Source organism: Argentina anserina, chromosome 5, assembly GCF_933775445.1.
Source record: "Argentina anserina chromosome 5, drPotAnse1.1, whole genome shotgun sequence".
Taxonomy (NCBI): domain Eukaryota; kingdom Viridiplantae; phylum Streptophyta; class Magnoliopsida; order Rosales; family Rosaceae; genus Argentina; species Argentina anserina.
Genome location: NC_065876.1, coordinates 3655237 through 3681847, shown reverse-complemented (window position 1 = coordinate 3681847; position 26611 = coordinate 3655237). Strand labels below are relative to the sequence as shown.

At 41.0% G+C, this 26611-nt stretch overlaps 2 protein-coding genes and 1 pseudogene across 2 annotated transcripts; 1 reads left to right on the top strand and 2 right to left on the bottom strand.

Annotated features, from left to right (window-relative positions):
- Positions 1-2202: 2202 nt before the first annotated feature.
- On the bottom strand, positions 2203-2736 carry LOC126794164 (uncharacterized). Its single transcript, XM_050520822.1, has one exon. It carries the CDS (start codon positions 2734-2736, stop codon positions 2203-2205), a length of 534 nt encoding a protein of 177 aa, XP_050376779.1.
- Positions 2737-2930: 194 nt separating this feature from the next.
- Positions 2931-9850, bottom strand: LOC126794163 (alcohol dehydrogenase-like 4; annotated as a pseudogene).
- An 8074-nt stretch (positions 9851-17924) lies between these two features.
- On the top strand, positions 17925-18754 carry LOC126794673 (uncharacterized). Its single transcript, XM_050521439.1, has one exon. The coding sequence runs from the start codon at positions 17982-17984 to the stop codon at positions 18633-18635; it is 654 nt and encodes a 217-aa protein (XP_050377396.1). The 5' UTR covers positions 17925-17981; the 3' UTR covers positions 18636-18754.
- The last annotated feature ends 7857 nt before the right edge of the window (positions 18755-26611 follow it).

The following is a 26611-nucleotide window of genomic DNA, read 5'->3' as shown; positions in this document are numbered from 1 at the left end:
CCTCCTATTCCGATTCTACACCAAAACGCCACAAATTCAACAACAATCAATCCCAACAATCAATCAAACAACCCTTACCTAGATAGGACTTTGAAATCACCGGGAAACTCGTCGGTGAGGCTTGGACCGACCGTGCTCGATTTCTTGGTGAGGAGTGGTGCGATCTCCAGTTCCTCTCCGATTGCAGGTGGTATCGAGGGCGAAGAGCAGTGGAGGAGTGCTTGCCTTGTGCCCTGGCTTCGTCGGAGGAGAGCTTGGACGGCGACGAGTTTGCTGCAGGAAACACAGGAGGTCGGTGTGGCTTCTCGGCGGTGAGGGACATCGTGCCTTGTTCGAGGGAGGGAGGAGTTGATTCGGCGAGGGCCTAGGGCCATGCGGTGAGGGCCACACCGCTTGGAGGTGAGATATCGGCGGCGAGGTTTCTTGGAGGGGAGAGAGGGTCGGGCCGAGGGGAGAGAAGAGAGAGAGAGAGAGAGAGAGAGAGAAAGTGGGAGGCGGGTGAGAGAGACAAAGGGTTTCCGAAAATGGAAATCCTATTCCCTAAAATTTCCTTTTTATACCTTTTTTCAAATCGGAAATTAACTTCCGTCGTTAATAACTTTCACGTACGACATTCGATTTGGACGCGTGATGCGTCCACAAACTCGTATCGACGAGCTCTACAACTTTCGTGAAGGATGTTTTCAGAAACGAGCGACAGAGTGAAAGTCAACTCCCGCATCACGGAAACGTAACGTTTTTCCGATTAAATTGTCGCAGACGGTTTCGTTTTCGATTCTTTTTTACGAAGTCGCGAAGCGAAACAAATGCGGTTCAATAATTTATACACTTTATTAAAGTCTAAGAATTTAAATAATATTCTGAAAATTCAGGTCATTACAACTAATGAGTGCATGCTCGCCTTCAAGGAGCAGGCCGATAGGTCAGTGTACTGGTGGTGCCGGATGGGCGTATACGAGTCTTATAACGTCATCAAGTCAGCCGGTAAGAATGGTAAACAAGTTAGCTTTAGTTGTATTCCCTTGTGTTGGTGCTAACAATTATCAACTGCAGCGGCGGTAGAGATAAGCTGCCTGAAAGGAAGGAGCCCGGGTTGTTCGATAAGCTGACTGATGATGAGGTGGTCCAGGGGATTGAAGAAGTCATTATGGAGTGGGGGCCGAGGGACGTTGATGTGGAGGTGAGTCAAGGGTTTCCTGCAATGCCGGGGAAGTTGGAGGATGACATATACCTCATGTCCTTGGCGCTAAAGCAATACAGGTTGTTGCCGGCCGAGGTGCTGCGTTTTGGGGACGGTACTCTCTTAGATGGACTGGAATGAGGAAAAGGTATGGACCGTCCGGAGGAGGTGGTGGTGGTGGTGGTGGTGGTGACAGAGTCGGAGGGTGGAGAGAATCCAGAAGAGGTGGAGCAACCCAGCGACGCGCCGGTGTTGGAAGAGATAGTCTCGGAGGTAACCGTCAAGGCGAGGGGGGTGGCTCGGGCGTAGGGCGACCCGGAGGTGCAAGCCAAGACTTCGGCCATGTCGGTCTCAGTGGCCAGTGGTGATAGGCCGGAGGTGGTAGAACAGGCGGCCAAGGGGAGCCAGAGGCAAAAAAGGACTCGGAGTGGCGGGGACAAAAGTGGAGGACAAAGAGGACGAGATTCGCCAGCGCTGAGACAAGTGCCGGAGTCCTGGCGGAGTTGACTGAGGTTGGAGAGTTGGCGCCCCACTTGAAGACGTTGGCGGGGCACATGAGGCAAAATTGGAGACCAATTATTGTAACGGGGATAACCACTGAGGGTCTGAAACCGGGGGCTACTTGGGGAAGTAGCGGCGATGTTGAGCATTTCAGGGGTGTGCTACTTGTGTCCGGATGTGTCCTGGAGATAAAACATGGCCGGTCCGGCCGCTTCAATTATTTTCATGGGACCTTCCCACTTAGGGTGTAAACTGACCGGTCGGGGCCGAACCTCTTTCATCACTCAATTTCCGACCGCCAGGGGTCAGGGATTGACCTTCTTGTTGTAGTGTCAGGCGATACGTTGCTTTCCATTGATATTGCATAGGTGGGCGTTGTCTCGGCATTCTTCCAGCAAGTCCATGTTAAGCTGCTGGCCGGCGGCGTTCGTATCTGGGTCGTAACCCCTGACCCGCTCGGAGGGAACCTCGATCTCGACCGGGATCACGGCCTCGGTGCTGGAAGCTAGAAGGAAATGAGACTATCCCATTGGGGTCGTTTGGAGCGCCCACAACACCTCTGAGTTTCTGAGCTCAAAGTCAGGTGGCCTCGTTGAGGCTCTCTTTAGGTTATGCTTGATGAGTTTGTTGATGACTTCGACCTCTCCATTAGTCTGGGGGTGCGCCGGGGAAGCATATAAGAAATTTGTGCCATTCTTATGGGCAAACGCACAAAATTTGTCATTGTCAAACTGAGTGCCATTGTCCATTACAAAAGCCTCTGGGACACCGAACCAGCAGTACACACAACACCATAAGAAGTTAACCACCCGGCCCATGGTGATTTTTGCCAATGGTTCTGCCTCTATCCACTTGGTGTGGTAGTCCACCGCCACAATGACATACTTGAATTGTCTTGGGGCGACTAGCAGTGCCTTAATCAAGTCAAGTCCCCACTGTGCAAACGAGATTGGGGAGATGATAACGGAGAGCGGGACATACGAGCGACTGATATAGTTGGCGTACTGGTGGCATTGTACACATGCCCCTACTATAGTGTTGGCGTCGGCCTCCATTGTGGGCAATAATACCCGGTTCGGAGGGCTTTAAAGGCTAGATTCCGTGCTCCAGCATGGTTGCCGCATATCCCGCCATGCAACTCGTTTAACACCTGTCGGACCTGCTCCGGGGCCAAACATTTGAGGTTGGAAAAAGATGGGCCGCGCTAGTAAAGTTTACCATCGCGAACCATGTAGAGGGCGACCTTATGTCATATGCACTTTGTTTCAATCTCGTTGAGCGGCAACTGGCCGGTTGTCAGGTTGGCAATCAAGGGGTCCATCCACGATGGTGGGGGAGCCTGCTCGATGGTGAAGTGCTTTAATTATAAATTAAACGAAGACGCTAATTAAGCTGATTAGCTACCACCAGTGCTTCTGATTTAGTAAATACCTCATGTGTGGAAAGAAAAGCTAGCTTCCCGGAGAACATCGGAGTTTCCTACACACTCAAAGCTCAAAGCTATAGTCCACACCTCCTTCTGTTAGCCCCCTGATTCTCTGCAACAACATCGAGCCATGAATTCAATTGCAGCTAGTCCGGAAGAAGAAAATAACTATAAATATATAGAAAATCTGTCTTATATATATATATATATATATATATATATTTCGGAAATATATTAGATTGTAGCACAACTGACCTCATGCAAAGGTTTTCCTGGGTCTCTTGGGTTTATGAAATCTGCGATTCCCATTGCTTTGCCTATGTCCACATCACAAACACCACCAACTTATTAGCATTATTGAAGGTTCTTAGGGATCCTGAAAATGATGTTTAATAAAAAAAGTCTAATACCTTTGATAAATTTATTAGGGTTCATGTCAACTCCAATAATTTTATATGCTCCTCTGGCTCTGGCTCCTTCAGCATCCTGATCCAAAAATTTTCTTGTACTTAAATAAGTAGATGATACATGGAAACCTAAGTAGATCAAGGCTAGCACGATTGATATTCTGTTGGACGTAATCAAAGAAATTTGTGTTAGATCATAAGTCGATCTACATGCACCAAGTACTTAAGTGATCTGAGAACATCTTTTTTTAATTCCTGCTTAAGAATTATATATTCACAATTACAAAATCATACGTGCCAGGTGAATAAAATTAATCAGTAGTAAATTTAGTTTCGTCCAAAGTTAGCATATTTCTTTTAATTAATTAACTTTAACTTCAAGATAACAGCGTTTAGTCTTTTGGTATAATATCCAGCTAGCTAGCACATATATATCAGCTTAATTACCTCAATTGATCATATGCATGCATGCAACTAATATAGATAGTTTTTCTTTTCTTTTTCGGTGGTGATGTTGCAGAGAAATGATCACATGTCCCGCGTATAACGTACACAATCCTAAATTCATCATCTATGACTATGAGAATCGAACATGAGATTAGAAGTACGTAGAAATTCGCAATAAATAGACCACGTACTAAAATTAAGAACCAAAAAGAATCGAACTCACAGCAAGTCCAATGGCACCTAAACCAAAAATGGCGACTGTTGAGTCAGGTTGAAGATCAGCAATATTCCACGCAGCACCAACTCCTGCAGGACCAAAGTTCATAAACATATATAAGTGATATGAGAAGTCTAAGAATGTGTATACCTCTATCAACAAACCGAATTATGTTGGACCCTTACACTATAATCAACGACACAACCATTAACATTCTTGATTATAATTGAGCGAATTGAAATTATATATATTCAATGCACCAAATAGTCTATGCAACCGCAGGGGTTTGATGCATGCATACCAGTTGAAGCACCGCAACTAAGCAACGTCCTCTTCTTGAGGGGAGCCTCCTGCCTCAAAGTCGATCTTGACAACACAGGCGGACTCAAGAACTGTGTACTCGCTGAAGGTTGATGTGTTGAGAAAATGGTATATAGGTTTCTTATCACCCTCTTTGGTTATTACTGAGAATCTTGTTTTACCGACGTTGTTCATCACGATCTTCATTGGGTTTACTCCAAAGTTTTTGCAGATGTTCGTTTTCTTATTCTTGCAGCAGATGCAATCACCGCACTCTTCGCTGAAAATAGGGGTCACGGAGAGAATCACGGAGTAAAGCAACATAGATTAGGCTATATAATTGTTGAATATGTGTATGAATGTACTAAGCAATAATCCGTTCAATTCAACTTGGTATCAGAGCCTTCGAGCTCTGTGTTTTCTGGGATTTTTTCCCGTTTTTTTTCCGGCCGGTTTCTGCCTTCGAGCCCACCCGCTGCCTCACCGTTTTTCCGGCTTCCTTCCATGTGCCCTCCGACGCTCCGACCTGCCTCTTCCCGTCCGGCTCCCTCACGAGTCGCCCTGCTCCTCTGACGCCGGGCAAACCCGACGATCTCTGGTGACATTCTGTACCCGACGACCTACGGTTCGCACTCGACCCGAAGCAGCCCCCCCTCCTCGCCGCTCCTCGCCGCTGCTCGCCGGACATCCTCAGTCGCCGCTCCTCGCCGAAGCGTTTCCCAGATCGGTCTCTCTGCACCGACCCGGTTACAGCTCGCCCCGGCCCGGCCCAAAAACCGCCCCGGCCCAAACTGCGACCCAGCCCAGCCCAGTCTACGTGTAACCCGACCCGGTCCACCCGACCCGACCCGGTCCGGCAAGAATCAGTCGTCTTTTTCCTTGTCTGTGCATCCTCACCGTCAGTGCAAGTGCACCAAAGATAGATTCTTTTTTAATTGGTATGGCTTTCAATATTTCTCACTCTGTTAGTTCTGATACATGGATTATTGATTCTGGTGCATCTGATCATATGACTTATGACAAATCTTATTTTACCGTATTATCCCCTCCACCCGTACCATATGTTACTAATGCTAATGGTGAGCCATTCCCCGTGGTAGGGACATGGTCTGTTTGTATTACTCCTACCATAGAGCTTCACAATGTACTCTATGTACCTGCTCTATCTCATTATTTGATATTTGTTCCCCAACTGATCGCTGACGCTCAGTGCTCTGTGACCTTTTTTCCTATGTATGTGATATTTCAAGATCTTCTCACCGGACGAGTAATTGGTCGGGGGTATTTGCGGGGCCAGTTGTTTCATCTGGATCTGACATACGCAGGGGAAAAACCAGGGAGGCAGTCTCGGACCGCGTTACTCTCCACTTCTGACAAGCTAAGTGAAATTTGGTTATGGCATCGTCGCTTAGGGCATCCATCTTTTAGTGTTATGAAAAAATCCATGCCCACTTTGTTTATTAGTGTGGACGAGTCTTGTTTATGTTGTGAGACATGTGTTTTGGGCAAGAGTCATCGATCAACTTATTCCCCTAGTATTTCAACTAAAAGTTTTCTTCCTTTTGAATTAATTCATTCTGATGTTTGGGGACCCTCTAAAGAATCTACTGTCTCAGGCATGCGTTATTTTGTGTCATTCATTGATGAGTGCACACGTCTTTCATGGATTATTCTTCTTAAAAATAAAGATGAGGTTTTTTCAGCTTTTCGTACCTTCTATGCCTCTGTCCAAACCCAATATAATGCCACCATTCGAGTTCTTCGTTCTGATAATGGGGGGGGAATATGTGAATCATGTCTTTCAGGAGTTCTTTAACACACACGGAATTGTTCATCACACAACGTGTCCTTACACACCTGAGCAAAATGGGGTTTCTGAAAGAAAAAATCGTCATTTACTTGATATGGCTCGATGTATTCTTTTTAGTACCCACATGCCTAAATACATTTGGGGTGATGCTGTCATTACTTCCGCCCACCTCATTAATCGTCTTCCATCTCGTGTTCTTCAAGGGAAAGTTCCCTATGAGGTGCTTGCATCTCATGTCTCATTACCTTCTTTTCATAATCTTCAGGCCCGTGTTTTCGGTTGTGTCGTTTTTGTTCATCTTCCACAACATCAGCGTTCTAAGTTGGATGCCCGGGCAGTTAAATGTGTGTTTTTTGGGTACGGAGGCCATAAAAAAGGGTACCGGTGCTATCATCCTCCTACTCGGAAGTACTATGTCACTATGGATGTTACCTTTTTTGAGGACATGAGTTATTTTTCCTCTTCTGATACTGCTCTTCAGGGGGAGAATTCCTATTTTGAAGAGCTGTATCATGGAGAGGGGGAGACAAGTGAGCCAGTCGATATGATAACATGTTCCGTTGAGATTACCAAGGTATCAGCCACACAAGCACCACCGGAAGTCGTCACTCAAGAGATTCAGGCACCAGAAGCTGACAACACAACTGCCCCTCATGTCTCCCGTACAACTGTTTATACCCCTGACCAATGTTCTCCTGGTACAGAAGATCACTCATCTGAGGTTAGTCATTCTATTAGGGATCATAGTAGACAATATGTTTTGCCAAATAGATCTACTCGGGGTCAACCAACAAAAAAATATGAACCTACCCTTCAGACTAAAGCCAAGTATCCTGTTACAAATTTTATATCTACCAAAAGATTATCCAAGTCATATGAGTCATTATTTGTGAATCAAATATCTATTATATCAGTACCTAACAAAGTGCAGGATGCATTGGGAGATCCAAAATGGAGGAAAGCAATGGAGGAATAGATGGAAGCATTACAAAAGAACAATACTTGAGAGCTTGTACCTCCACCATATGGCAAGAAGACTGTAGGATGTCGTTGGGTGTTTACAGTGAAGCATAACCCAGATGGGTCAGTAAGCCGGTATAAAGCACGCCTAGTAGCAAAAGGGTTCACCCAGACATATAGCATAGACTATGATGAGACATTTGCGCCTGTTGCGAAGATAAACACTATCCGGGTATTGCTCTCTATCGCTGCTAACTTGAACTGGCCACTTAGGCAGTTTGATGTTAAGAATGCATTCCTTCATGGAGATCTAACAGAGGAAGTATACATGGATCTTCCGTCTGGATATGTGGCAGTTTTTCCAAGTAACTCCGTATGCAGATTGAGAAAGTCTTTGTATGGTCTTAAACAGTCACCTCGTGCTTGGTTTGGAAGATTCTCACAATTCATGAGGAAAATTGGCTACATGCAGAGTAATTCAGACCACACATTGTTTCTCAAACACCAACAAGGGAAGGTAACAGCCCTAATCATATATGTTGACGATATGGTAGTTACTGGTAATGATACTATTGAGGTGGACAGATTACAAAAACAGCTTGCCACAGAGTTTGAAATGAAGGACCTAGGTACACTCAAGTACTTCTTAGGCATTGAGGTAGTCCGAGGAAGTGATGGTATCTATCTGTGTCAGAGGAAGTACATCCTTAATCTACTAACGGAGACAGGTATGTTAGATTGCACTCCAATTGATACTCCTATTGAGCAAAACCATCGGTTAGCATAGTACCCAGATCAAGTGCCCACTGAAAAAACTCGTTATCAGAGGCTAGTTGGACGCCTGATTTATTTGTCACATACCAGGCCAGATGTTGCGTATGCAGTAAGTGTAGTGAGTAAGTTTATGCATAATCCGAGTGTGGATCACATGGATGCTGTTGTGAGGATTTTGAGGTACTTGAAGTCAGCTCCAGGGAGAGGAGTAATGTTTTCTAATCACAACAATATCCTTGAGATTTGTGGCTTCACAGATGCAGACTGGGCTGGAAATATTACAGATCGGAGATCCACATCAGGGTACTTTACATTTGTTGGGGGTAATCTTGTTACGTGGAAGAGTAAGAAACAAAATGTGGTAGCTCGATCTAGTGCTGAAGCAGAATACAGAGGTATGGCTCAGGGAGTGTGCGAGTTGTTATGGCTTAGAACTTTGCTACAAGATTTGGGTATTAAGCCTAAAAGTGCTATGCAGCTGTACTGTGACAACAAGACAGCCATTGATATCTCACATAATCATGTGCAACACGATCGTACAAAACATGTGGAGGTGGATCGTCACTTTATAAAAGAGAAGCTAGACGCGAAGATAATTAGTTTTCCTTTTGTTTCTACAGAAGAGCAACTTGCCGATATGCTCACAAAAGGAGTGTCTAAAAGAGCCTTTTATGATTCACTTAGCAAGTTGGGCATGGTTGATATGTATGCACCAACTTGAGGGGGCGTGAATCCGGCGTCAAATCCGGCGCAAAACACGTGCCGTGATAAAGTTGGTAGAAATTATTAGGCAATACTCCCCAAGGCATGATTTTCACGGAGAGAATCACGGAGTAAAGCAACCTAGATTAGGCTATATAATTATTGAATCTGTGTATGAATGTACTAAGCAATAATCCGTTCAATTCAACTTCACCCCTTCACCAACGCTCTCAACAATTCTGCATGCTCCACAAAATATTAATTAAAAGATATGAAATTCCGACGTGGGATAGACTCTCGATTTATGTTTATTGAAGCTAGAGATATAGTAGACCGTTAGCTAAACATGTATAATAATATATCCATGACTTACCCGGCTGCTTCATGACCTAGAATCCGAGGAAACACTCGTTGAGGTTCATTCTTAAACAACAAAAATGAGAAAATTTAATTTCAGAAATCTTGTAGTTTCAGTTTTTCCCACAATTCAGATTAGACTTGTACAAGGGTGATAAGTGTATCCTTCATGATCCACTATAATTAAGTATTTATTACTTTTATAGTGTGAGAAACTTTTTCTCCCAACAATACTGGCAGATAATTTATCAGAGAATCCATATAGGTTAATCATAATAATGCATGTGCAGTAACTACATTCACAAAATAAGAGAGAGTCGGATGTTGCTGAACTAGAGGTCCTGCAAGAAGATATGATCAATATATATAGGAGAAAGATAAAAGCTTTCATTCATCATTCATGGGCAGGCATATGTATACCTCTTTTTTCCATGCACTGAAATCAGCGTGACAGGTGAAGAGGATCTTGACCCGGACCTCCAGTCTTTGCGGCGGGTCGACATGAACTTGTTCCATCACAAAGGCTCCCCAGGACCCCAAACAACAGCAGCTTCATGATCGACCATCATTTGTATCAGCAATGTAAGATTAAGTGTTCGTGGATTAAAATACATTTCAGCAACCAGCCTTTACCTTTGCAAGTGATGACCTTTCCGGTTGTCTTCTCCATCTGTCTGCTGGTGTATGGTTGATCTTAAACTCGATATATATAGAGAGCTCTCTTTTATGTTAGCAAATTGCCAAATGCGTATAAGCTGAAGGCTTTCTGATATTTCCTATGAAAATCAAATGCATATATACAGATCGCGAGAAGGGGGACTCTAAAAGGCGAATAAGGTAGCTAGCTAGCCAACAATTGGATTAAAACTACGAATTAAGCAGATTCAGCAATTGGGTGGAAATGAGATGTGGTGTGGAGAGGAGATATATTATGTATATCACTCTGAAATGGCTCTATATATAAAGAACTAACAAATATGGGTTGTAAGTATTGACTTGAAATTAAGCCATTAACAAATGGGATTCTGTGGAAACTACGAACTTGGTCACTGGTAGATAGGGGGTTTGTTTTGTTTAAGAATGAGAAGGCATTTGGTTCTATTGATTTATTGATTTATAGGCACTTGGTCACTGGCTGAGGATGGATTTATTGATTTACTGTCAGCTCCTTTTAGTATTACTTCACCCTCGCATGTTCTATTTGCAGATGACATTATGGTTTTTATGCGGGGTGCCAAGAGATATTTGAAGAATCTAATGAAGTTTATGGAGGAATATAGCTTGAATTCAGGACAAAGAGTCAATAAATCTAAATCGCTTGTGTTTCTTGGGAAATATGCTCACTGTAGACGCTTTGTTATCCGGAAAATTTTGGGTGTTAAGCATGGGTCTCTTCAATTCACATACCTTGGAGTTTCGATTTTCCAAGGACGTCCCAAGAGGGTGTATTTTCAAGCCATTGCAGATAGAGTGAGATGCAAGTTGTCCTCTTATAAAGGTTTTGTTGTCGCAAACGGGTAGGCTACAACTCATTCAGTCAGTGTTTCAAGGCATTTTGGTTTATAGTTTTCAAATTTATGAGTGGCCGGCTGGTTTACTTCATGACCTTTAATCTTAGATCATGAATTTTTTTGGACTAAACACCATTTGAAAATAGGCATACCTCTTGTTGCTTGGCGTCACTGTTGTAAACCCAAAGAGGAATGAGGCTTGGGGTTACGTGATCTATTTGAGGCTAATCGTGCTCTTCTAATAAAGAGATGTTGAGAGATGCTATCTTCTTCCTCTCCAGCCTCTATTTTTCTTAGAGCTCGTTTTTTTTTAAAATGATTTCCAACCTATAAAGTCTTACAAGAGATCTTCAGTCTGATTGGGTCTCAAAAAAGTTTGGCAAATGTTTTTAAATTCTTTGCATTGGAGTGTTGGTGATGGTAAGAGAATATCTTTTTGGCAAGATAATTGGTTGGGTGAGCCTCTTGCTACTAGTGTTGGAATAAGTGGCTATATTCCACTTCATACTAAGGTGAATGATGTTATTGTTGATTCTCAATGAGTTCTCCCAACATATTTTATTTCTTCATTCCCTCAAGTAGCAGAAAAAATTGAGTGCATTGCTCTACCTAATGCATACACATTTGACTCTCTTTTATGGCCGCACTCCTCCTCAAGAATTCTGACAGCAAAAGAAGCTTTTGTTTTCTTCTCAAATCATGGTGAACATAAAGATTGGGGTAAAGTGATCTGGAGTAAAGCAATTCAACCCCGCAAAACTCTTATTGTTTGGAAGGCTCTTCATGGGCGTTTACTAACTGATGATGTTTTACAACGGCGATGTTTTTCACTTCCATCTTGTTGCTCCTTTTGTGGAAGTCATGTGGAATCGGGTACACATCTTCTTTTGCATTGTTATGAAATTGTGGCTTTATGGAAATGAGTTTGCCTTCTATTTTCTCATTCATTCTCGCCTTGGGGTACCCTGGCTGAAGTGTTTAATGATGTTGGTGTTTCAGCGTTCCCAAAACCTAAACGTCAACTTTGGTTTCTAGTCTCCTGTAATCTAATTTGGTTTATTTGGATCACTAGGAATCTGGTGCGTTTCGAATGTAAGATTTTTAATATGTTGGAAGCCCAACGTCATTTTTTGGAATTGTTCAAAGAGTCTGCTCTGCATTTTTTTCATCCTTACAAGAAGCATCACGATATATCTATTTTCTCTATTTTTGGTATCTCATAACTGTTTACCAATGTTATCAGCTTCATCATGTTCTTTAATTAAGGGTTTTTTGGCTAAGAATTTGCTATTTGCTATGAGTTTTTATATATATATGGTTTTGCATGGGTGAGTGTACACATGTCGGATTGAGCTTTTGTTTATCCTCTTTGTTGAAGTTTATCAGACATAAGAAGTCAGGTTATTTTGTCCCCTCATTTATTAGTTTGATTTCAATAAATTAGAAGAAATTTACCCTATTAAAAAAAAGGCATTTGGTTATTTGTTGTTCTAAGTTCTAACTTCCAAGCTAATTGCTCAGGGCGCCCATTTCACACTTGACATAGTTGACAGTTATTCACTTCTATTATATCTAAAGTCAACTGATGTTTGCAGAAAAGAAATTTCAATTCAACAACTTGGAAGTATTAATGTAATATTTAAGTGTCTTGTTTTAACCATTAAAAATTATCAAATTGATAGATTACTTGTATAGCACGAGGGGACGTGAATTAGGTAAGTTCTGGTAAAGGCCCACTCTCCGAGAGCCTAAATTCAAATTTATAACGTGTCGATCAATGACATGTCTATTTTTAAGAAGGAGGAGACAGCAGTTTGTGTCAGACGACGTTAGGGGGAAAAATTGAATTTGTTTATGTAGATGAACTAGACCGTGTCTTGCAAAAACCTGTCTGACATTAGCAAGAAAGATGTAAAGTTCAAATTGATGAGAAATCTTCTCATACACCATTCGCCTCCTCGTGTAAATGAAAAACCATTTTTTTTCAATTAGAAATAGGGGTTATGATAGGAAGGCAGAGAAATCTGTAGGCATCATCATGGGAATGAATCTCTGCTGCAGGCATACCCAGGAAATCCTGGGCCATGGAGGCGGCGCCGGGGTGGCGAATCGACTTACAGATTTTTGAGCCAGGGTATCGACGGGCGGAGGAGCGGCGGGTGAGGGGAGTGGCGGACGAACATGCGGTGGAGTGGGAAGAGAGGGTTGTAGGAGAGAGAAGAAGAAGAAGAAGTGAAGAAAGAGAGAGAAGGTTGACGATGTGGATCCAGTGGAGCAACTGGAAACCTTGGTGAAGGAAAAGGCCTGATTTGGTTTGAGGAGTAGAATCATCATTACAATTAGGAACCGACATATACTAGTCGCCCATGGTATAGAAGCACCATATGAGTTGTTGAGGCTATAAGGTGATGAAGCTCTCCAGCTCTTCAGTTGAGTCACATAGACGACGTCTGAGAACTAACGTCGAGGCGCTCGGAGAGTGTGCCACTAACAGACGGTTCCCGTGAATTACACATAACACACTGTATAAATAGGTAGACACCGGCGGGTCTTTTTATTTTGTGAAATAGATGACCTTACTTATACATATGGTAGTCTTCATGCAAGTGACAAGCGGGTTCGGCTGGATTGAACCAGCAGCACCACTAACCAACTCTGTCTGGGTTGTGATATGTCCATTATGACTCTCTCTCTCTCTCTCTCTCTCTCTCTCTCTCTCTCTCTCTCTCTCTCATTTAGTCATTCTCGTTCTCTTTTATAGTTTTTTTCTTGGACTTTTCCTAAGAATCTGAACGGGAAGTTGGAGCTGAGGTTCTTGAGGTCAGTAAGATAAATGAATCATTGTAAGATAGTTAACACCGTGCTTATTAGTTTCAAGAGAAAAGGCTAAAGAAAATGGGTGCTACAGTGAGAAATGCTTCACGATACATGGAGTGAATGAAGAAGGGTGAGGAGAGGGAAAGAGTTCAAGGGCGATCATTGGCAAGATGCCAAGATGTTTATAGAGCAGATATCAGAATTGATGTCATTCTACCGCATCATGACTCAGATATGCTCCCGACTCTTTAGAGAAAAAGATAACCGACCCAGCCAGTTGATCAATTGCTTAGTTTCCATTTGCATACCACATGATATTCCAGAGCCATATCAAAGTATTATGAGTTTCCTTCCAAGTCGGTGCTTCATTTTCTACTTCATTTTAATTATTACTCTACAAGAGTAACAATGTAAGAGGTTCCATTACCTTGATCCCCGATGAATGCCAGAGCAATTTGATGATAGTCAGTAGAAAATTAGTTTCCGAGTGTTGAACGGTGAGATCTATATTGGTGATAGACTAATGGTAATACAGGAAGAAAAAGGGGGCAAGAGTAAGAGAGAACACACTACGTTAGGGTGTGGTGTCGCGAAGAAAAAAAAAATGGGGAGACACAATTAGATTGACCAAGTGAGACTACATAAAAGGCCTATATTAGGACATATGTCCCTCGACATGATAGGTTAGATGTGGTCTCGGTTGAATGCAGAATCTCCCGTGGCAAGTAATGGAATATCAAGTGCTGATATTTCGCACAATGAACCCTAAACTTATTAACTTATGGTTGAATTTGATACTTTCTTATGGTTAAAATTTATAATGAACCCTAATTTTATTATTTACTTACTAATTTAGCTCAGGTGGACAAAAGTCCTATGCTGGCAAGCTAGTTTGTTGGACTGATTCAATCCACCAAGTGACCAAGACCACAAAAGTTTGTTGTAGTCCGGGTTGCATTGGGCCAAACTCAGAACAATTCAGATTGGCCCAAACTAAGTTGCAACAAAAAAGGCATGGTCTCACAGTGACTATCTCACTAGCTACTAGCTAGCTGCTAGCAAATGGGAAAAAAAAAAAACTAATGTACACAGGAGGGTGTGGAAATGTGAAACTATGATCTTAATGATAGGTCCCTTATGCATCATGCATAAGACTATTATCATAGGGACTATACATCATATAATGAATCATGAGCCACAACCATTTCATATTTGAAAAAGTTTATCTCCAAGGCAATTGTACGTGCAAGTTCGTAGGAATCAGGATACTCGGATTCGATCTGGTTCTGGGGTTAATCTACCTTAATTTTATAACAGAAAGGTGCATTTAAAATATATAGCAAACCTTTCATGCATCTACAAAAACGATATAGCTTATATATAGCTGATCACTAGCTTGTGCTCTTAAAACTACTTACCCCGGCCTCTTCCCACCCGCAATCCAAAACGTCTTTGCTTGCTTTACTTAATTTGCCCATCTCACCCCCTCCCTTCTCTTTAAGAGTTTTCAGTTACATGGGCAACTACATATATAAGAACTCCAGGACTGAGAAACAAGTCTCAGGCTCCTTTGAGGGTGGAGATTGAAAATGAGAGGGTACACATGCGCATTGTGAAGAATGGAGGCAATGCAAGGATATGGAGTACATGCATATGCAGCCTGATGTTGTTAAGGATACATGCAATCTTCAGGGTATAGATTGTTCTTATAATCTTATCTGATGCACATGGATGGTGAAAGTTCGTGTGTGAAGAGATCAATAAGGATCGTAACAAGGCAGCAGCTTCAAGAATTATTATCCAGTAAGGTATCTCTTGAGGGAATGCTCTTAAGAATTCAGATCAGAGAAGCAAGGAAGAGTAATGGTACTAATAATTATGCACCAACAGGTGGATGCCAGTGCTTGAAACCATCCCTGAATAAAGTGAGTTGGGGCATTTATATGCACTACTATATGCTTAGAAATTAATGCGATGCTTCCCTTTGGGCACGCACTCTACAGAGACAGTCGGCTACTGCTACACTTCATCTTTCCACAAATCTGCTTAGTGTTGCTCTTTGTAGGGCTGACGTGATACGGTTACCAACCTTTTTTTATCATTACCAATTACCAATTAAATATAATTGGTAAACAAAATTTTATTACCATTACCAACCACCAAAATCGGTATACTGACATGTTGGTACGGTACGGTACATGTTAGTACGGTATGGTTGGGCTTTTACTAACATTAAATTGGGCCAATTTTTTTTCATGAAAAATAAGACCTGATCCAAATCTTTTAGGGTTTTCCTGCTATGAAATAATCAACAAAAAGTTATAAAACCAACTTAACAAGGTTCATACAAGTAAATCATATAACCACAAAGTCACAAACACAATTTCAAAACTTCAAATTGTTCAATAACACATTAACAAATCACAAACATGGTTGACTGGTTGAGAACAAGTTGTTGGACTGCTGCAAGGCTGCAGTGTTGCTAGTCTGCCTAGATGCCTAGTCATCCAACCATCCCTTGTAGTTCGCTAGTTCTTGAGTTCTTCTGCCAATAACAAATAAGAAAATACAGAAATGAGAGAAATGTATAGAATGCAGCAAGCCAACAACCTATAGTATGCAGCAATGCAATAATTTGGCAGCTAATTAACACACAGAGAGGTGAGACTTGAGAGGGCTGAGAGACAGAGAGAGTGAGAGGCGATGAAGCTGCGAATGAGGTATGAGGAAATGAGGAATAGGTTTAGCCTTTTAGGAGGTTAGGGTTAGGAATTGACGGCTAAGATTACAGGATCTCCATTTAACGGCTAGGATTAATACAATTTAATATAAACAGAAATTAACTGTAAGTACGGTAATTACCGTGATAATGAAAATCTATTACCGTACCGTACCGCTAAGTCTATAATTTGTACGGTAACCAACCACAAAAGTCGGTAACCGACTATGTCAGTTACCAATTTAATTGGCTCAGTTGGTTTTGCGGTAATCGTGGTAAATTCCCACCATGACAGCCCTAGCTCTTTGGATAATTAGTACGATGGAAAAAGCAAAGAAAAATGGTGAGAATCGATGCTGTTTCTTTAATTATTCATGTTACATGCATCACCTTCTTTTTGCTTGCAAGTGAGATATATAGCTATCGCGTCTTAAGTCTAGTGTCTTTTTCCTGTTTCCTTTTCACTGTAGCTTGGTGTAGATCGACACGTAAGTAAGGGTATAGTAAAGCCTGAAAAAAAATATATAATCATGATGTTTAGAATGCAATGTAGAGCCAGACAATTTCTCGAAAGATCTCATAATGCATGCCTCACGTTGCTTTAAATATGATTCACTGATTTCATTCGATCGGTAGTGTCTCATGTCCAAATGCTAGCAATTCTCCCTCCCCACAATTTCCGTGGTTTCCCAGTTTCCCACTCGTCTATGCTCTTTTCTCTTTCTAAATATATATACGACTGGTCAAAATCTCGGCCACTTTCACTTTAAACAAATATGAGCGAATGATCATAGTGAGGTGATATATAAATGCCAGGCCAGGTTCTGCTACGGTGCTACCGTCTTTATATTCAGTACCAATGGAGCTTCCCTCTCAATTTTGGCGCGTAACATGTCATTGGGTCCTCTTTCTCATTGATATAACCTAGACCATTCTTAGATTTCCATAAAGACAAAGTGAGAAAAAGATGGTTCAATGGGGTTCAATAATTGACCGGAAATCAAAATTGCTTCTTCGACTACATGGACTCTAAAGTACCGACTAGTCCATCCATTTCAGAGACATGGACACCTCCACCAACCTAGAGCGAGTTTAGTCACGATATGAGTTTTTTATAATCACATTCAGCTGAGTTGATTGAATAATTAACTGTAATTGAGCTGTGAGAATAATTAGCTGTAAATATTTGAAATGTTATGGTGAATATTAATATAAAAGTGTGGTGAGTTTTTTTTATACGAAAACAAAAGCTCACATGGAAGACCCTCTAGAGCAACATGCTTCAAAGAGGTCAAAATTGACAGCAGAACAAATACTATTAGGATACGAGGAATCCCAACATTCCGGCAAAAGCAGGCTAAGACATTAACAACAAAATTATCTTCGCAAATAGATCATACATCTTTTGAGAAAAATCATCAACATTAATTAAGTCATGTAGGTAATAGACTAAATTATAATCTCTCCCCAAAATCAGAAGCTCCAATTTCTACATTTTAGAATTTGTTTCGGTGTGTGAAATTCTAATATAATCACGTACAATATCTATTTGTCAAATAGCTCAGTCAGATTATTTGAGAATTTAATCTCATAATTTGACAAAAAACTCGGAATCAAACTCGGTCAAAAACTCAGAATCAAACTCGCCCCTAGTTATAACAATATATACGCATTGCACACCCTAGCTTTTATGACGACATGACTTGTCCATCTTTGCTCACCTTCCCTTTCTTTTCCTCTACCCTTTTGTTCTTTTATATCCTCTCTCACTCTCTGGTTAGTTTAATTAGGAAAGCTCCCAAGAAGAATCCCACCGACTGTTTCCTCTATAAACTCAACAACTCTAAGGCTATATGTGGTTGTGGAATTCCTCAATGGGAAACTGCTTGTTTGGAGGTCTCGGAGAGGCGGGTGGAGTAGTCCAAGTGACGACGTCCAACGGCGGTATCATGGAGTTTTACGCGCCTATTACAGTGAGCTCCATCACCGACGAGTTTCCCAGCCATGGCATTTTCAGAAACCATGATCTCTTCTGGAAACCGCTCGCTAGTAACGAAGAACTTTTGGCGGGTCAATCATATTATTTGCTCCCACTCAACAGCCGAAGTGATCACTTGGGCAGTAGTAGTAGTGCTAGCCAGATTGTGCGTCATGGCCATGTTAGATCCAACAGCATACCCTTACCTACTTTGCTTGCCGGAGCACCGTACCGGATGTCGCTTGATTACCAGGGAATGGTGAAGAAATCTTACACTGAAGCGTTTTCGAGGTATAATAATGTTAGCTTTTGGAAGGTGAAGCTGGTTATTAGCCCGGAACAGCTTCTGGAGATATTATCGCAGGAGGTTCGGACGCAGGAGTTGATTGAGAGCGTGAGAACGGTGGCAAAATGTGGCAGTGGTTCCATCTCTGCTGCCAGGGGATTTTCAGATCAGTGGTCTCTTTCCAGTAGTAGTAGAAATGCTTCTTCCACTTCTAAGAAAGATTTTGGATTGGTAGACATTTGATTAGCGTTAGTTTCTTTCTTTTTCTGGTTTAGTCCCCCTCGTATAAGAATATAGTTCGTCACTGCCCAAATGTATTCATACTACGTCTTGTATCCTAAGTTGTTAATGATGATGTGTCATATGTGTAGCATTATATGATTGTCGATCTGAAGTTTGCAGAGAGGATTTAGAATATTGCTAATTGATTATCCAATGATCGTAGCTGTTTATATATTTTCGTTCTGTCTTTGCATAATCATCTTTGCTAAATTCAACTTGGTTAGTCCTCTTTGATTTGGTTGAACTTGCGACGTATTTAGAACAACTAACTACATGTTTACGTACTAATTACTAAATGGTGACGGAAGAGATATATGTAGTTTCCTACATGTTTAGCTTCAGACCTTCAGTTATATCCACTCAGGTCATTTTTTCCGATTGCAATATCCATTCAAGACATGCTAGAGAGTTCGAATATTATATCTCTGGCAGTGCAGTCTTCAAATTTTTGGGTAGTTGAAATCATCTTCGAGGAGCTTCTCTATCTGCAGAACCAAATAATAACTTCAATGAAGATCCAACTGAAAATCAAGGCATGGTAATGGGTCAAATTTTTTTCATCAGCCTACTCAAAGTCTTGAAGGATCAATTCAAAAAGCCCAAAGTCCAATTTAGACCGTAGAAGGTTTTAGTGTAATAACCCTATTTTTCAAACAATATTTTGGTTTGATATAAATTCTATAAAGTTGTGAAATTTAATTGGAATGAATGTGATCGGCTGCGACGTTGTGAAACGAGAAACGGAAACGTTCTCGGAACGTTTAATTAGAAAAACGTTACGTTTCCGCAACGTATATATCGACTTTTATTCCGTCGCTCGGTTGCGAAAACTTCCTTCACGAAAGTTGTAGAACTCGTCGATAGGAGTGCGTGGACATGTGACCCGTTCGAATCGGACGTCGGAGGTGAAAGTTATTAACGTCGGAAGTTAGTTTCCGATTTTGAAAACGAGTATAAAAGGGTATTTTTGTGATTATGGTTTCCATTTTAGGAAACCATTCTCTATCTCTTCCATCCGCCTCCCTCCTTCTCTCTCTCTCCCTCGCCACTCTCTCTCCCCGACCCTCTCCTCCCTGCTTGACACCGCCGGTGTCACTGAGACCGCGCGACCACGACGCAGCGACCGGTGGTAGCGGCGACGCACCCTGAGCGGGGATCGAGAAACGCCAACGGAGCTTGACCACGCGTTCGTCGATTTCGACGTGGCCGGCATCGCAGGAGCTCGGCGCCACCACCACGACCTCGCCCCCTTCCTCCACGACACGAATCAACCCATGGGAGACTCACCTCGAGCAGCGACGCCATCGATCACCTTTCCTCCGAACCCGAGCCCTCACGGCGACTTTTAGAGCTCCTCCGAGGGAATCCAACGGTCCAAAACATTGATTGAGGTAAGGATTAACCTTGTGTGATTGTTGTGATGTATTGTTGATGATTTTTGGAGGATTTGTGGGGATCAGAGGATTATGAACACCGCCGCCTTAGGCGGCGCGTGTGGGAGCGTGAAGGGGTCTAAGGGCGGCGTGAGGCCGCGGGGAGGAAGAGGGGAGAAAGGAGGATGGTTTTGGGGTGGCGGTGGCGTCATACGCGCCTTGGTTGGTGTCGGCGCGTGGGCCCCACGCGCTGCCACAGTGAGTGCCGCGTGAGCGCCACGCGCGGCCTGCCGGAGGTGGCGCGTGCACCCCACGTGCCGCCACGTGCGGCGGCGTGAACAGTAATTCCGAGAAGGGTAATTTTGTAATTTATTTTTACGTACGGTAAATGTAAATGTAACTTTTATTTACGTACGGTAAATGTACATTTTATTTACGAACGGTAATTGTAAATTTTAATTACTTTTACAACAGGTAAAAAGTAATTTTGGAAGGGTAATACGGTAATTATTATTTACTGAGACAGTACGTACATTTGAATAGTATTTATACGTACAGAAATACAACAGTATGTACTCGTACAACGATACGTATTGGATATGTATGTAGGCCTCATCATTTAGCCCGCGGACCCGAAAAGCCCGCGGAGGCCCGCAAGCCCGACGGGCTTTTACCCGGTCCGGCTCGCGAGAAAGCCCGCCAAAGCCCGCTTCCGTGGGTAGAGCGCCGGGCTTAAATTAGAGGTGTGAAACCCGGCCCGGCCCGTGGGCCCGGCCCGCCAAAAGCCCGCAAGGCCCGGCCCGTAAAAGCCCGCCAAATAATAAAATATTATACATACATATTTTATTAGGTTTAGAATAAAACTATTGCATTATGAAGCAACTATATTAAGGAAACTTCTTGGGATCGATCGACACCAGTAGATATGATCGGTATATATATTTAGTGACCCTGTAAAAATTTCATCCAATTCGGAACTCGTTTGACCGTCGAAATTTCCGGTAAACCGAAAGCAACACTAATATGTCATAAGTGAAGACCCATTACCAACATGCGAACACCAAAAGTCGTTTGCATATCTGAAATCATCTAATTTTTGTCACCGATTGTGTGTGGTCGCACCAAGGAAACCAATTTGGCAAAGCCCCGGTCAAAGAGGATTTTAATATGTCAAAACGTCTTTTTCTTTGTTAACCGTAGGTACGGACGGTCAAACAATATCCAAAACGGACGAAATTTTTACGGGTTCCCTAAATATATATACCGATCACATCTACTGGTGTCGATCGACCATATTTTGAATTTGAGTTGTCGATCGCCGTAGTGTCCACTAATTTATTATAACATTATATTAGGTTTATAATAAAACTATCACATTATGAAGCGACTATATGAAGGAAACTTCTCGGAATCGATCGACACCATCCGATGTGATCAATATATATATTTAATGATCATTTTAAAATTTCATGCAATTCGGACCTCGTTTAACCGTCGGAATTTCCGGTAAACCAAAAACAACACTAATATGCCCTAAGGGGGGACCAATTACCAAGATGCGAATGTGGAAATTTGTTTACATATTTGAAATCACCTAATTTTTGTTACCTATCATGCACGGTCGAACTGAAGAAATCTAGTTGGCAAATCCCCGGTCAATGAGGTTTAAATATGTCAAAACGCCTCTTTTTTAGTTGACCGTTGGTACGAACTGTCAAACCATTTCCAAAACGGACGAAATTTTTACGGGTTCCCTAAATATATATACCGATCACATCTAATGGTGTCGATCGACCATATTTTGAATTTGAGTTGTCGATCGCCGAAGTGTCCACTAATGTATTATAACCTTATATTAGGTTTATAATAAAACTATCACATTATGAAGCGACTATATGAAGGAAACGTCTCGGACTCGATCGACACCATCCGATGTGATCAATATATATATTTAATGATCATTTTAAAATTTCATGCAATTCGGACCTCGTTTAACCGTCGGAATTTTCGGTAAACCAAAAACAACACTAATATGCCCTAAGGGGGGACCAATTACCAAGATGCGAATGTGGAAATTTGTTTACATATTTGAAATCACCTAATTTTTGTTACCTATCGTGCGCGGTCGAACTGAAGAAATCTAGTTGGCAAATCCCCGGTCAATGAGGTTTAAATATGTCAAAACGCCTATTTTTTAGTTGACCGTTCGTACGAACGGTCAAACCATGTCCAAAACGAACGAAATTTTTACGGGTTCCCTAAATATATATACCAATCACATCTACTGGTGTCGATCGACCATATTTTGAATTTGAGTTGTCGATCCCCGAAGTGTCCACTAATGTATTATAACATTATATTAGGTTTATAATAAAACTATCACATTATGAAGCGACTATATGAAGAAAACTTCTCGGAATCGATCGACACCATCCGATGTGATCAATATATATATTTAATGATCATTTTAAAATTTCATGCAATTCGGACCTCGTTTAACCGTCAGAATTTCCGGTAAACCAAAAACAACACTAATATGCCCTAAGGGAGGACCAATTACCAAGATGCGAATGTGGAAATTTGTTTACATATTTGAAATCACCTAATTTTTTTTACCTATCGTGCGCGGTCGAATTGAAGAAATCTATTTGGTAAAGCCCCGGTCAATGAGATTTTATTATGTGAAAACGCCACTTTTTGTTGTTAACCGAAAATTCCGACGGTTAAACGAGGTCCGAATTGGATGAAATTTTTACACGGTCCCTAAATATATATATCGATCACATCTATTGGTGTCGATCGACAATATTTCGAAACTAGAATTTATTTGTGACTTTTATTTTAGAATGTTTTCTAACAATTCTTTTATTATTTCAAACCCTTAAATTAGAGTATTATATTGTTTTTCTAATACAAGCCCGTAAGGCCCGGCCCGCAAAAGCCCGCAAGGCCCGCCTTAGGTGGGCGGGCTTGGATCTTCGTATTTTTAAAAATACCCGGCCCGGCCCGGCCCGCCACTTATTTAAATTTATTAAGGCCCGGCCCGGCCCGGCCCGGGCCCGTCACTCATGGGCCGGGCCGGGCCGAGCCCAGCCCGTTGACGAGCCCTATATGTATGTGTACATTAATACGTGAATAGTAACTGTGAATAGTAACCGTGAATGGTAACACTGAATAGTAACGGTGAACAGTAAATTCGTTAAACCGAAAATTGCTTAACAGTAACCGATTATTACTGTTTCGGCATTTAAAGGTTTACAAAACGTTTCTAAATTCTTTTCTTATCTTTTCAAGGTGATCGATAAAGCAAGGAAATGAATTATCTTCGGAAATTGTGGAATTACGCTCGAGTCGATAAGGTGAGTAAAATCTCACTTATTTACGAATCTACCCTTGCGGTGATTCAAGATTTTGCAAGAGTTTTTAATATTGAATTACGACATGTATACAATATAGTGGATTACATATATATTGTATAAATGGTAATAAGTACATATATATATAGTTTGCTATATTATATACTGTTATGAATTCATTGGAATTGGTCATTTCGAATGACGAGAATTAAATATTGAGCATGTGATTTGATTTTTGTACAATATGAGGTGTGATTATTGTACGTGATTTTAACATGAGTTTGTTAAAATGTTTTGTGTTCGGACGAGTTTTGTCTTCGGACGAGTTTTTATCTTCGGACGTGTTTATGAAATATGACATGTATATGATATAATGGATTATATATATATTGTATAAATGGTAAATATATACATATATATATATATATATATATATAGTTTGCTATATAATATACTGTTATGATTTTATCGTGTTTTATGTCATTTTGATGACGAGATTTATATATCGAGCATGTGATTTTGATTTGTACAATATGATGTGAGATTATTGTACGTGATTTTAACATGGAGATTGTTAAAATGTTGATTTGTCTTCGGACTCGATTTTTGGTACAATATGATGTGAGATTATTGTACGTGATTTTAACATTGAGATTGTTAAAATGTTGATTTGTCTTTGGATGTGTTTTGGTACAATATGATGTGAGATTATTGTACGTGTTTGGCAAGTCGGAACCTAGCCTTTCGCCGGGCGAAAGTTACGATACAGTTAGAGCTCTAGTCTGTCTGCCGTAGTATTGCATGTGAGGTAACGGGTGGTTATCTGCACATGGGTACTCAGATTGTTTTGGATGTTGGGTAGCAGGTGGCTATCCAATATCGGCGGTGTATTACGAGAGGGGTAACAGATGTGTACCAGCGTTCTTGGTACCCGTAATATAAATGCATTTGGGTAACCAGAAGGGTTACTTAATTTCTCATGAGCGTTTTATTTCATATTTCTTTGGGACGACCAGATGGGCCGTCCATTGACTCATGAGTGCATTTATATTTATTTGATTTCTGGATTTTCGTATATATTTATATGCGAGTTATATATTTTCATTTTACTCATACGAGCTGTAAAGCTTACCGGGTTTGTGTTTACAATCCCGGTGCACCAATTCGATGGTGTAGTGGATAACTCCGCAGGTGTGGATTAGCGGGAATTGACGGACTGCTCAGAGAGCTTGAAGTTATTTATTTCCAGCTGGAGCGAGGATTTTGTGTGACTATCTTGTGAGGTTGTTGTGAGGATTATACATTTCTATTTGTTATAATGTTGAATTATAATTTGGGTTGTAATAATCGGTTTGACTGAGTTTTATTTTGAACTCAGAGATGATCCGTTGTGGCATTTTAAATGATTTCGATTCGTTGAGATTGTTTGGTGTTTAACGATTTTGAAATTTTGAGTTTTTATACTTGAAATTTTGGGGTCGTTACATTTAGACCCTAAATTTAGACCCTAGAAGGTAAAACCTTCAAAGTCTTCAACACATCCAATCTCCAAAATCCATGATAAACTAACAAAATACAAAATACCACAAAACATAAAGATAGAAATTGAGTTATGTTTTACACTTTTTATCCTCCGAAGTTGCTCCGAAGGATGCCAAGATAAAGCACTGCTCAAAGATGATGGAATTGCTGAATTTAGGGTTTTGGAGAAGTCTTCTGCCTAGAGAATAGGTGTAGCAAAATATGAACAGAATTTTGTGTAAAAGGAGAGATCCCTCACACATTGCCTTTTCTCTCCTCTTTATAGAGGATGTCTCTTGAATTTCAGATGCTATTAGGGTTAGAATACTCTAACAATCTGTCCATGGACTTCTTGGGGTGGTCTAGGCCTTAAAATAAAACTTTGATCCACAACAGGAAAATCGCGCAGACCGACCTCCGTTCACACAATTGATCATAGAAAATTTATATTTATGCAATTCTAACTGTTCTGGAAACTAGACATATGGGGCTTTCAATCGATATATCATGCACAATTTTTCTCCATGTAATTTGCCCGCTATGATATGTCAAAGTTGACTAATATGCAGTGGTAGAATTCTGATTACGGGTTTTATTGCTCATTTTCCTTTTTTTAACACATATTCCTCTTATTTTGCTCCAATATACCTAAAAACAATAAACTAAGTTTAAAAAGACATTATTAAGTGAATAACTAAACTAAATGAGAGATATAACATACTAACAAGGTTGCATTATATGCTTCTATCAATCCCACTTCAATCCTCACAAAAATCCTAAAATCCAAACACAAATCAGACAAGCCAGAAAAGTTTCTAAAGCTGATCTTACTCAACATGAGCCTTTAATCTGGACAGATTTTCCACTGAGATTGAGAGGACAAGTTCGTATGGTCCTTTACTGAAAAGGCCAAATTAAGCTATGAATAATGTGAAGCAAGACAATATCAAACAAGAGAATTGTGAGCTGAGGTGAAAGAACTCATGATGTCAAGGATATGCAGCTACTAACAGTAACTATTGTTTGTCAAAAAATTAAAAAAGAAGTTGCAGTAGATTCTAGGTTCATACCACCGTATTATCTTAACAAAGTTCAAATGGGCTCCCTAATCAGTGCTGCTGGGACTATTCCTCCCTATGGTAGAGTATACATAAGCACATAATAGTAATGGCAACCCAGTCTTGGCAAAAAGCCGCCCTTCTAGTCTTTGATATCTGACCAATGAATATATCAGGGATTCTATTACTTGCTAATTCATCTTATCAAAGTCAGTACTTCTGCAGACACACAATGAATTTTCTCAAATGAAAAACAAGCTGAATATGCTGAATCCAAAGCACATTGAGCGGTTGAACTCTAAAGAACCTATAACAGGACGGTAATTAATTATCAAACGAGTGAATATGCTTGTAATCATTTACCCTGGGCATCATTGCAAAAATTTGAATCATATGTTGGTTACACTAAAGTTGCAGCATGCAGTTATGTAGATACGATGAGTAGCATAATGCAAAGTAAAGTCATCACAGAATGATAATGTCAAAAGGCCAGACCCATAAAACAGATGCAGCGTGGAACTCTTAGCATTTGCATCGTAACAACTACAAATGGTTGTCTATGTCCACCATCAATAAGAGGCTTGAAATTTTGGAGATTTCAGTAAGCCTCCAATAGAGCTTGTAATCTT

Coding starts and splice junctions, on each gene's coding strand:
- LOC126794164 (XM_050520822.1), bottom strand. CDS start 2,736: ATGGAGGCCGACGCCAACACTATAGTAGGGGCATGTGTACAATGCCAC.
- LOC126794673 (XM_050521439.1), top strand. CDS start 17,982: ATGTGGTTGTGGAATTCCTCAATGGGAAACTGCTTGTTTGGAGGTCTC.